Raw genomic sequence first — 13,438 nt, 5'->3', positions numbered from 1 at the left:
ATTTAACATATATATCCAAATTAACCACCGCTCTCGACTCAGTAATTCAGACACTTTGAAAATTAAGTATTATTATATATATATATACAGATATGGAAGACAAACAAAGAGTTTTTAATCATATCAAAAGATTTAAGTAAATTTGTTATAGGAGTTTTTTTTAAATATATATTTATGATGACATTTATAATCTGTCTCGCGATTTTTGAACTAAATTGCCTTGTTATGGGCATTTTTTCCCGATTTGGTCGGTAATAATTGGGGATGGGACGATGATATTTGTGTCCCCTACTTAATGTCTCACCGATTCTACTTTTAACATTAATATTTAATATCACAAATATATTGATTTATTTTTTATATTTTATAAGAATTTAAGTTTATTTCTTTACAATAATATAATTTTTAAAATATATTACCATATGAGGAGTGATAGAGGGAGGGAATTTGAGGGAGAGAATGTGAGAGGGAATGATGTGTCACTACTGGTTGGAAAAAGGATAAAAGGTGAAGAGAGAGAAAAGAGAGAGAAATTTTGTTATTTTTTTGGCTAATCACCACATCATTCCCTCAATTCCTTCTCCCAATCATTTCTCTTACCATATATATAATATTAAAAAATTCTTTTATATAATTTTATAAAAAAAAATTTTTTTTTGAGTATCGCGAAGATTCTCTAGAATCGAACGACAAAATTTTTTGAAATAAAAATAGAATTAGAATGGGAAGGTGATGGTAAATAAATTATCCGCCTGAATATGTTATCCAATTTTAATATCATGTGAATTATGAATATGAAAAAAATTAATTAATTATTTAAATACTAAATAATTATATGTAGACTTAAATAATTTAGTGATGGAATACCAAACTCTTATTCTTAAAATAATGATTTTGAGCTATTTAAAAGAAAAAGTGAATAATTAAAGTTTCAAATCAGATTTTTAGTTGATAGATAAATATGATTAAATAAAGAGTTATTAAAAAAAAACTCCATCATCAAGAGATTAAAGTTCAATGATTTTTTAATTTAGATAAATAATAATAGTAAACATTTATTTTAATCTTTCAATTTATAATTTTTAATAAAAAAATATTAAAAAAATATCTCTTGAATTATTAAATTAGATCTCTTTATTGGGTTAATTGAGATTTCATATCTCTTATTTCAAATATTATAATTTGGTGATCCTTAATGTTAAATTTATACTAAATGAATTTTGTAATAAAAGTTTGAAACGTGGTTAACTTATTATATACGTGATATTTATAAATAATAAAAAATAAAATATTAATGTCATTAATTTAATTATCAAATTTTAGCGAATTAAGTGATTTAATAATCGATTCTCTAAAATTTGATAGTCAAAACCATAGATTCACTGAAATTCGGTAGTTAAATTAGTGATATGAATATTTTATTTATTTATTTATAAATATCACGTAAATAATAAGTTAACGATGTTTGAAATCATTCAGACAACATGTTGTATAATTTTAACGATAAAGAGCCTCAAATCATGATGTTTGAAAGAAAATATCCAAAATATTGATTCAATAAGGGGCCATAATTTGACAATTCACCAATAAGTATCTATGTATATAAAATGTTTAAAGTTTAAAGTGATCGAATTGTCGAGTCCAGACACATGATTAATTTGGATCCTTATGTGAGACAAAATGAATACTTGGGTCAAATTTTTATTATAAACTCGACCGTAAGTGAATGGTATGAGTATAAATTATATCAAAGGCTTTTATTTAATTATTAATTTTTATTTAATAAAAAAGATTAATGAATGCATAATTAATTATTAAATTTAAAAAATATTAGTCATTTATCTTTTTAACTCTATTTTATTATATGTAAAAATGATCAATAATAAATTTTGTTTGTTTAAATAGGTTGTTATATATATAACTATATATATATATAATAAAATATTTTAATACAAATAGAATTATATATATATATATATATATATATATATAAATATATATATATATATATATAATTCAACCTATTTAAATAAAAATATTATTAGTTATCATCTTTTTATTTATAATATACATAATAAATAAAATTAATAATTCAAAATTTATTTAAATTAATATTAAAAAATAAACTTTAGTATAATAATAATTCATTCATATATATATAATAATAATAATAAATCTTAGTAAAAAATTAATAAATTTAAAAATAAAATTTTAATTTAAATATATTAATATAATAAATATTTTAAAAGTACAAATATTATATTATATATAATATTAGTCATATAAATTATATATGAATATACAAAATTATAAATATAAATCAACAATCTTAATTGATGTAATGGTTGAAATGTTCATCCTACATAATAAAGACTATGGTTCAAATCTCAAAATATTGATGGTTGAGATGGTTGTATGAGAAATGATATTGATAATTAAAATATACTATGAAATTTGTGGGTAAATGACATTCACGATATAAAATGAGATGGTTTGGAGTTTGTTGATTTGACCAAAGTGAAAATGTAAGGTCAAAAAATTAGAGGTTGTTACCCCCGAAAAAACCCCTATTTAGTTTCTATAAAAAAAACTCGAGGTTCGAGAATTTTAACATCGATTTGTGTGTCAGAATTCTTTTCTCAAAATAAAATATTATTTAAAAAAAATTAAATGATCCCTGACAATTTTTAAAATTAATTAAAAATAATTAATTTGGATTCAATTTTGAATAATTCGAGAATTTGCGATAATCAAATTCTTTTTAGAAATCCGTTTTTAAATTAATTAAAAATAATTAATTTAAAAGATTATTTCTTTAAAATAGAGTCGCCAATTAATTTCTAAAATAAATAAAAATGACATATGTGTACAAATGTATTAGGTATAGTTTTTTTAGTTCGTAGTTTAGTGATACTCGGAAAAGGGCTTTCGCGCTTAATCAATCGTACCCGTTTTAAAAACGGTATCTACTTATGAATTTGACTTTTGAAAATCAATTGTATAACACTTTATTTTTACCGATTATTCTTCCAATCCTAGACATGCATAAATTTATGTGTTATTTAAAGAATTGTAACAACATTTATTTAAATACTGGTACATGTTGCTAATGATGACAAAGGAGGAAAATACTTAAAAGAACATCAGTTTAAAAGGCATTAGAATTTAAAAATAAATCTTAAATGAGCCTTCGTCAAAATATTTTTTTTTTGGAAATATCCCAACAATATTTTGAAATCATTTTCTAATTTTTCGGGATTTTTTAGAAAATGGTTTAAGGTTCCAAAATTACAAAAATAATTTTGGAGTTTGAAAATGGGAACCAAATAGGCTTTAGGACCGGTGACCTAGGTCATGGGTTTATTTTATCGGTGTAGGGCTAAGGGCCCTCAGTCCTTGGTCAAGAGCCACTCGGTCGGGGCTTAGATTCTTGGTCGGACCTATCGGTTCTAGTTGAAAAGCCTTGGTTTGGGTTTTAAGGACTCTCGGTCTTGGGTTAGAATTCTTGGTCGGGTGCTAGAATTCTCAGTCTTGGGTGGAAGTTATCTATCCTAGATTTAAGAGTTCTCAATCGGGTTTGAGACTCCTCGGTCTTAGGTATGACTTCTCGGTCGGATGTAAAAATTATCGGTCAGACATCTCGATCCTAATTGAAGAACATCGGTCGAGCATATTGGTCCTAGTTGAAAATCCTCGGTCGAACCTGTCGGTCATATGTTAGATTTCTCGGTGGGACCTATCGGTTATTGGTCGGACCTGTTAGTCCTCAGAAAATCAAAATTGTAGGTTTTATAATTTTGATGGAGGCTTTGATTCTTTGATCTAAAGGTCTGGGTAGCTTCACATAGCTCCCAAGAACATTTAAAATGTCACCCCAAGGTATCAATCGACATGAGTGATGATCAATTTATTCAAAACAATTTATAGCTAAAAATTGAGTTTTTGGTTTTAAAGATATTTTGAAGTGTAAGGAGCTAGACAATAACTTCCTTATACTCCATATACTTGATTGACACCAAAATAAGAACACTACCTGTTCATTTAAAATAATTCAAGAACTCAAAATTCTCAATTATTTTGAATTTTTTGATTTTGATCAAACATAATCTGGATGGATCAAACACGATCCAAATAGTTGTCCAATATCATTAGAATAATGTTGGGATGCTTTCTGAGTAGTTGTTCTTGAGGATTAGCCCAAGAACATCAAACCCGATTTTTGAATTTTCAAAATTCAAATTTGGGTTTTTCTATTTATGTTTGATTGATTGATTCTAACCTAAATAAAAAGCTTAAAAATGGTCATAGGATTGATTTCCAATCCTAAAATTCACAACCAGACAACATACAAGCTTATGAAAACTGAAATATAAAACTTCAAATTCGAACTTAAAGTAAGAATTAAAGGATGATTGGAAGTATACCAAGGATTGAAGAACACTTCTTAGACTTTAGGGAAGCTTTTGATATGCATAGATCCATGTTTTAAAGCCTTATACATAATTTTCAAAAAATTAGAAGCTTTGAGCTTCAATGGCAGATTTTTGAATTTCTTTGATTTGAGGCTTGAGATGTTATCTCTTGCCTTCGGAAGTGTTGAGAAAGACTATTTATAGCCTTCCTAAGTCGGGAGAGCTTCAAGTGGATTGAATCAGTCACAAGACATTAATTATGTTTTGGCTGTTCTTGGATCTACTTGCTAGAATAGATAGTGATTGTGCCTAATTGTGTAGGGGAAATGATCACTGAAGTAGGGGTCTATAGGGCGATGATTTGTGATGTTCAATCTTGAACTCGTCGAGCAATTACAACACTTTTCCTTGGAAGTGTCGACCGTGGTCTAAAATTAGGGCGTGAAGAACTCCATATCTAGCGATGATGCTAGTTCGGATGAACTTTTCCACTTGAGATAATTTCAAGACCTTGTAAGAGGCTACAACGACGAGTATGAAATCATGTCCATTTGATGCGTGGGGATAGATTTTCCTGATGACGTTGATACCCCATATAGAAAAGGGCCAAGGGGATGTCATATTATAAAGGAGCGAGGCTGGTGTATGCTTTATGTCAGCATAGATTTAGCACTGATGATAGATCCTTACATAGCTCACACATTCTTGTTCGAGGTTTTAGCAATAATATCATAAATGAAGTATTTTCTTGGCTAAAGTCATTATATTCATGTGTAGACCACATGTACCTACATGTAATTCTTCCATGATCCTCTAGATTCAGGATTATTTATGCAGAGTATGTTTTGACTGTCAAAAGATTTTTATGATAAAGCCTGTTGGTGATCCAAGCGTAGTTGGTAGAATACTAGCGCAATGTCCGTTGTTCCTTAGCTCAGAAGTAAGAAGGATATTCTCTATACTCGATATACTTTTAGAGAGTATTGTACTAGGGTTTAGTAGCATTCTCATAAGAAGATACTGCTCCTACTTCAAAAGCAGATCATTGCTTTTGTTGGATTTTTAATGGTTTGACTTTGATTCCATCGGGAATTTGAGTAATGGCTACCAAAGTAGCCAAGGTGTCTACGAAGCAGTTTTGGCTTTTTGGAGCGTGAACAAACGACACTTGATCGAATTTGTTCATGAGTTTGGTCAGGTGGGCGTGGTAGAGTTTCAAGTGTTTCCCTTTTACTTGTCATGTGCCATTAGTTTAAGATATAACCAAGTTAGAGTCACCAATGACTTTTAGTTTGGTTGCCCATTTTTCATATGCCAATTTGAGACCTAAGAGACATGCCTCATATTCAGCCTCATTATTGGTGATGGGATATTCGAGTTTTATGGATATTAGGTTGTACGTCCCTTTTGGGTTAACTAACATGATCCCAATTTCGTAACCTACTTCCCAAAAGCTCTGTCAAACATCAGTTTCCATGTGTCTGATGTTATACTCATAATTCATTCGTCAGATAATTCGAGTTGGTCTTTTGACTCAACAATGATGGGTTGGTCAGCAAAGAAGTCAACAATAACGATTCCCTTAATAGAATTTTGTACTGTATAGACTATGTTATATTCAGATAATATCATCATCCATTTGGCTAGCATTTGTGACAGAAGAGTTCGTTGAAACAAGAAGTGGATCGGATCTAGTCTTAACTAGTACTTCCTGATTCGTTGTAGAGATTTCTCGAGGTTTCGGACATGTTTGTAAACACTAAAAATCTATATACCAATTCATAAAATTAAAATAATTATTTTGATTTATTTTTTAATAAATAAAATCAAAGTAACTAACCCCATGGCCAAACCCAAATAAAACAATTAATTAGACTAATTATTGTGATAATGAAATTATAATTAATTAAGGAAAATGGTCAAAATAAAAAATAAAATTATTTGGAATAAATCTCGTACTTATTTTATCTTAAAATAATTTTAAAAAAATCAAGGAATTAAAATAAATAATTTAGGATATACCCATTTAATCGCCTAAAATATTTATTTAACCCTAGAATATAAAAAAAATTGGTAAAATATTTGTCATATTTATTTTAATATTTTAGATATTTAAAATCATCAAAATTAAAGCCAAAGGGTGAAGGAAAAATCAATTTCAAACAAACCCGTAAGGTTTTTAAAATAATAATAAAATCATAATCGGTTGTAGCCAAAATCCTAGAGGAAGGCTACAACTGAAACCACATTCATCGGATGAGCGCTAGATTTTCATCCAACACTCCAAACACGCCCGTGTAGCCTGAAGATGCGCACGCTTGAGAAGCACCAGACCAGTTAACATTTGTTAGACGAATCACTAACGGAACGCCCAAACTCCAACGACGTTAGACGGACCATTGACAGAACGCGTTAAAACGCATAAAAATACGTTGTTTTGATCGTCACCGTCTTCTTCGTCACGATCACCAGAGGGATAAGGATGCAGTCCCGTCTTTAATTTCTCAAATATGGAATATAGACTATAGTCAACCATTTCAGCTGATTCAAAGGCTGAAATGATCACCCTACCACGGTGATCATTTCTCCTACATCAATAAGGATGATTCATCCATATTTCATCAAGTGGTCGGAAGAACAACCAAAATTCCATTAATGACTTTTGGCTGATTCAAAACACTTGAAGCCTCCACCGACTTAGGGATGTTATAAATAGCCCCCTAAATCATTTCGAAGGCAAGAGATAACATCTCAAGTCCTGAATCAAAATTTTTCGAAAATCCGCCATTGAAACTCAAAGCTTTTGATTTTTCGAAAATTTTGTATAAGGCTCTAAAGCTCGGACCCGGGCATTCCAAAAGCTTCCCTAAGGTATAAGAAGTGTTCTCCAATCTTTGATAAGTTTCCAATCATCCTTTAATTCATTCTAGTTTGAAATTGCAATATTTATATTTTTGTTTTCATAAGTTTTTATGTTGTTTGGTTCTTGAATTTTATGGTTGGAAATTGATCTTATGATCATTTGTGAGCTTTCTTTGAAAGACAAAACTGATCAATCAGTCTTAAAAAGAAAAACTCAAATTTGAATTTAATAAATTAAAATAATCGGGTTTGCTGTTTTGGGCTAATTCTCTTGAATCACAGCCTAAAAAGCTTCTCATTATTATTGTATTCATGTTGGATAATTATTTGGATCATGTTTGATCCATCCCGATTATGTTTGATCAAAATCAAAATTTGTAAAATAATTAAAAATTTTGAGTTCTTGATTTGGTCAAAACGAACCGTTAGCGTTCTCGTTTTAGTACCAATCAAGTATATGAGATATAAGAAAGCTATTGGGTAGTTCATTTCTCCTCAAAATAGTTTTAAAATAAAAAATTCAATTTTTGTTCACAAATTGTTTTTAAATGATTTGATTATCATTCAGGTTGATTGATACCTTGAGATGACGATCAACATGTTTCTGGGAGCTTTGTGAAGTTACCAAAACTCTTGTATCAAAGAATCCAAGTTAAAAAAAATTACTCACGCGTATTGTCATATGCGTGAGTTATTGTTGTAATATGTGTATCATCAACTCACACATATTACAATAACCCTATATTCTATACTAACCCTCCGTTACATCAACTCACGCATATTACAATAACCCTCTGTAACTCACGCGTATTGCAATAACTCATGCGTATTGCCTCTCTATAATATTTTCACACATTTGAACTAGCTCCAACAAACCATGATATCAAACCTTAATTTCGTATCGGATGGTTCGTTAAGAGCTGATCCAAATGTGTAAAAGTCTTATAGATCATAAACTTTGCCTCACTATAAGACTTTGACACATTTGAACCAGCTCCAACAAACCTTGATATCAAGATCTCGTCTCGAATGGTTTGTTGAGAGATGGTCCAGATGTGTAGAAAGTATTATAGAGATTTCATTGTGAACCTCCATGCTCAAACTGTCCGTGGTCATCTTAGGATATTTGGCAATTTCCATGTCAGACATTACTTGTTTAAGAAAGTACATAAGCATTTCACATATGAGTTTCATGAATTGTGCAAATTTTTCTTCCTTGAAAATTGAATGATCACAATCATACACGCCAATTCTCCATTCTCTAAGTCGCACCACACACAGTACCTAGTGTAGAAATTCGAGGTTGAGTGGCACGTAAATGTCATCAATCGTGCTCCACATCAGCATATATCATTCCACCGAACCCCAGTAGTACTCATAAAAGTTTACATCAAAAGAAAAGACTTTTGGATCATCAACAAACGTTAAATAGTTTACTGAAAATATAGTAGTTAGATGCACATCCACGATTGTGAAATCCTTAATGTAAGTCTTAGGGTAAGTGGTTTCTCTTTTTCTTAGCAGAAAACATGTGACATTGATCTCCTGCACAATACACATGAATTATACAATAAACATGATGCCATAATACATGTGAATTATACAAAATGCATGAATCATACTTTATAATGAAGAATACCTCATTAGTGAGCCACTTAGTTGTCCTCAACATTGTATTGAAGAATCTATAGCCTGTAAAGCCAATATTGACATCCACCCCTTTAAATTCATTTTTTTCCTCAAAAACTCATCAACTCTTTTAGCAATTTTGGATCAAATTTCACTAAATGATCGACCTTGATTGGATCTTTGACCCTCATTTTTTTTCCAGAAGGGTCGGTGTAGGGAGTAAGTAGTCTCGAACTCAACCTCTTTCTCTTATATTGGACTGCAGTATCCTTGACTTTCACCACATCCTCCTCCACCCTCTACTTGTCCTTCTTATTGTCCTCCTTCTCCTCTACCTTGTATTCATTCTTCTTGTCCACCTTCTCCATAAATATATCCTCCTCCTCCTTGTCTACCTTCTTCTCCACATTCTCCACAAATACATCCTTCTCCTCCTTGTCTTCCTTCTTCTCCACCTTCTTCTTCTGCACATTCTTTTTCTGCACCTTTTTCTTGTCCACCTTTTTCTTCTACACCTTTTTCTTGTCCACAAACACATCATCATTCTTCAGTACCACATCCTTCTCTAGATCCTCATCCTTGAGGACCGCATCCTTCTCATTCACCTTCTCCACATCCTCAATCTTCTCATTAAAATTTTGCACATCAACAATATTATGTGAATTGTACAAAAAATTAGAAAAAATGCGTGAATTGTACATACCTCAATCTTCTCACCATTCATCACATCTTCTTCCACCATCTCATTCACCACATCCTCAATCTTCTCATTAAACTTCTGCACATCATCCCAATCTTATGTGAATTGTACAAAAAAATTAGACAAAATGCGTGAATTAGACAAAATGCGTGAATTGTACCTACATCATTCTTCAACATAACATCCTCCTCCACCTAATCATTCACCTTATCCACCACATCCTCATTTTTCTCATTAAACTTTTGCACATCATCAATTTTATGTGAATTATACAAAAAATTAGACAAAATGTGTGAATTAGACAAAATGCAAGAATTGTACATACCTCATCTTTCAACACAACATCCTCCTCCACCTTATCATTCACCTTATCCATCTCATCCTCAATATTCTCATTAAACTTCTGAACATCATCAATCTTATGTGAATTGTACAAAAGTTAGATAAAATGCGTGAATTAGACAAAATGCGTGAATTGTACATACCTCATCCTTCAACACAATATCCTCCTCCACCTTATCCACCACATCCTCAATCTTCTCATTAAACTTTTGCACATCATCAATCTTATGTGAATTGTAAAAAAAGTTATACAAAATGCGTGAATTGTACATACTTCATCCTTCCGCACAACATCTTTCTCATTCATCATATCTTCCTCTACCTTCTCATTCACCTTATCCACCACATCATTCAACTTCTGCACATCATCAATCTTATGTGAATTGTACAAAAAAACTAGACAAAATGCGCAAATTAGACAAAATGCGTGAATTGTACATATCTCAATCTTCTCACCATTCATCACATCTTCCTCCAACATCTCATTCACCACATCCTTAATCTTCTCATTCAATTTCTTCACATCATCAATCTTATGTGAACTGTACAAAAAATTCGTCAAAATGCGTGAATTGTACATACCTCAATCTTCTCATTCATCACATCTTCCTCCACCATCTCATTCACTAGATCCTCAATCAATACATTCACTTTTTCCAAATTTTCCTCATTCATCAGATCCTCATCCTTATCCTCCAACAAATCCTCATCCTTTTCTTCCTCATTCATCTTCTCCACATCCTCATCATTGTCTTCCAACAGATCATCATTCTTGTCTTCCTCATTCACCCTCTCCACATCCTCATCCTTGTCTTCCAATAGATCCCCATCCTTGTCTTCCTCATTCACCTACTCCACATACTCATCTTTGTCTTCCTCGATATTCTCTTTGTCTTCCTCATCCTTCTCCACCACCACATCTAAGATCTCCACCACCTTCTTCTTGTCGTTCTTCTTCTTCTCCACCACCACATCCAAGATCTCCACCACCTCTTCTTGTCGTTCTTCTTTTTCTCCTCCACCTTCATTATTCTTCTTCTTTTTCTTCTTATCCACAAACACATCTACATCTTTATCCTCAATCTTATTTGAATTGTAAAAAAATTAGACAAAAAACATGAACGTGAATTGTACATACCTCATCCTTGTCTTCCTCCTTCACCTCAACATTCTCCTCCTTCTTCTCCTTCAATCTCCTCCTGCTCTATTCGTCCTCTAGTGTGCCTGATAATATGCCAAATTGTTCTTGTAGTTGATTCAACATCTATTTTATGAGATTTATTTCAGTTTTTAGTTCATTTACCTCATTCGTTAGTTGATCAAATCTACATCCATCATGAGAGTTGTTGATGTTAGAGTCACTTGAGGGCCATCATCATCCTGAGGATTTGTTGATGTTGGAGTCATTTGAGAACCATCATCATCTTCTTGAGTCCTGATGGTGCTCTCGATAGAATAAGAGCTGCTAGGGCTGGGAGTAGGGATGCAGGTTCTTCTCCTCGTGAAAGGTTTGGTAGGAACATAATGAGAGGTGCCGAGGTGAGTAATTTGTCTTCTCTTCCTCATGTCGGGTTTGGGAGGAACTACATCTTCAATTTCTTCATGTTTCCTCCTTCTGGAATCAAATTCAAATAATGAATCATACAAATTACATCTCATATCTTCAAACTCCTCCCCACCATATAAGATCTTCTCCTCTTCAGACACTTCCATCTTTCTGACAATCTTGCCTTGTAAGGTAGTGTGAAGATTAGAGGCGGTTCTCTTCCTACTGAATTTGTATAGAGTGATCCTTGAGAAGACAGGCTCATGCGCTTGCAACATCCTCTGGGCAAGTTTGGGAACAAACGTTTTGATAACCTCATAGGTCCACACTTGGAAGGCTAGTGCGAACCCAAATACGGTATAAGAAACATCGACCTTCTTGTCTTTCTTCTTCCCCATGGCTTTCTTCTTGTCCAAATATATCGACCAGAAGTGTTCCAGGTCCCTGTTCAAACCCTTTAGGGTTGCTCTGAAGGACAACTTTCCCATGGAAATTGGAGGAAAGTGTCGATGTCCTCGACCATGCGGATGAGTTTGATATTTGTTATCCTTATTGGGTCAAAGGAGAAGAGATAATGTCAAACCAGGAATACCAACCCCAATTTCCATGCATCTTCCTTATCATAATAGGAAACAAATCTTGAGTGAAGGTCTCATGTTCTAACAATCATATTATTTTAAAAATATTTTACCACCAAAGGGGGACATTCTTCAACTTGATTGAAAATGGACCGTAGGGAATCTCCCAAATTTGAGGCCTATGACCAAGACATACTCTTTCATCCCGAAGCACAACTCCTCTCCATTCACGAGGAACTTTATATGCTTAGAATTTGAGCTGCTATTCCTGAAGAGCATTTAATGGATTATCATTCTTGAGAACCGTAGTGACGTGGCTCATTTGAATAAAATTCGGAATTGGGTTTGCTCTACCATTTCCATTAGATTCATTGCAGCAAACTTGGTGGCAACGTTTGACAAATTGACTCTCCATGAGACCCTAGCAACAAATTCAGGAATTATGGTTGACTCCATCTACAAAAAAGGAACAACAAGTAAGTAAAAAACAAACAACATTTGAGTAAGCATAACAACTTAAGTGAGTAACATTAGACAATACGCGGGAAATGGATAAAACATAACAAACAATTCAAATTAAGTTGCAATACGCGAACATTTCAATATACACATACGTACAATGCTCGTGAAGTAGCCATACATGGATATTATAAATCCTAAACTATACATGAATGCAGAATAAGAACATTACAATACGCTGATGTAATACGCGGATATTGATGGAACATCAGATAAGCAACATCATATACACACATAAACCCTAAAAGTTATATAAACCTAAAAGCTAAGGATTATCCATCATACACATAAACGCCAGAATAATAAGAACATTACACATAAAGCCTAAACCTTAAACTCACCTGAAAATAGGAACGAAAATGAGAGTTGATCAATGATGATGTTGAACTGATGTTGAACGAAGTTGGAGAGTCGAGAATGAAAATACTAATTTTAAAATGAGGGCAAATTAAGCTCTATATACTACGAAATACACGTTTTACAATATGCGCATTTCATGTAATATGCGTGAGTTGATTATACGCATATTACATAAAACTCAGATATTATAAAACGCGTAAAAAAATATACGCATTTTCCAATATCCACGTTTTATGTAATACGCATATAATCAACTCATGCAGATTACATAAAACGCGGATATTGTAAAATGCGTTAATGAGCGATAAATGGGCGCCTCGGGGGCAAGACGGACATTTCGCAGGGTAAAAGTGTCATTTTTGTAAGGTTTATGAAGCGTAAGTCATTTTTCGAATTTGACCCATTATGAGGGTCATTTCTTCAAATTTCCCTTTCAAACAAGGCCTTGTTTAGATGGATGAAATCAAACAGCTGTAAACGGGCCATTTGA

At 32.4% G+C, this 13,438-nt stretch overlaps 1 protein-coding gene across 1 annotated transcript; it reads right to left on the bottom strand.

The window, feature by feature from the left end:
* Positions 1–9,202: 9,202 nt before the first annotated feature.
* Positions 9,203–12,707, bottom strand: LOC124913142 (repetitive organellar protein-like). Its single transcript, XM_047453754.1, has 13 exons — positions 12,684–12,707; positions 12,424–12,525; positions 11,308–11,772; positions 11,084–11,149; positions 10,882–11,028; positions 10,528–10,794; positions 10,220–10,462; positions 10,089–10,169; positions 9,929–10,006; positions 9,810–9,842; positions 9,607–9,681; positions 9,458–9,526; positions 9,203–9,412 (listed from the first exon to the last, which is right to left on the bottom strand). The coding sequence occupies exons 1-13, from the start codon at positions 12,705–12,707 to the stop codon at positions 9,203–9,205; spliced, it is 1,860 nt and encodes a 619-aa protein (XP_047309710.1).
* Between the last annotated feature and the right edge of the window lie 731 nt (positions 12,708–13,438).

Source organism: Impatiens glandulifera, chromosome 8 (assembly GCF_907164915.1).
Source record: "Impatiens glandulifera chromosome 8, dImpGla2.1, whole genome shotgun sequence".
Lineage (NCBI taxonomy): Eukaryota > Viridiplantae > Streptophyta > Magnoliopsida > Ericales > Balsaminaceae > Impatiens > Impatiens glandulifera.
The sequence above is the reverse complement of the archived record's forward strand: the minus strand, read 5'-3'. Positions and strand labels throughout refer to the sequence as shown.

What these genes read in the sequence shown, in the direction of transcription:
- LOC124913142 (XM_047453754.1), bottom strand. Translation starts at nt 12,707, where the DNA reads ATGGCTACTTCACGAGCATTGTAC. An exon ending in AGGAGGAAGACAAGGATGAG is followed by an intron (nt 11,029 to 11,083) that starts GTATGTACAATT and finishes AATTCAAATAAG; the next exon opens with ATTGAGGATAAAGATGTAGA. An exon ending in TGAATGGTGAGAAGATTGAG is followed by an intron (nt 9,527 to 9,606) that starts GTATGTACAATT and finishes TTTAATGAGAAG; the next exon opens with ATTGAGGATGTGGAGAAGGT.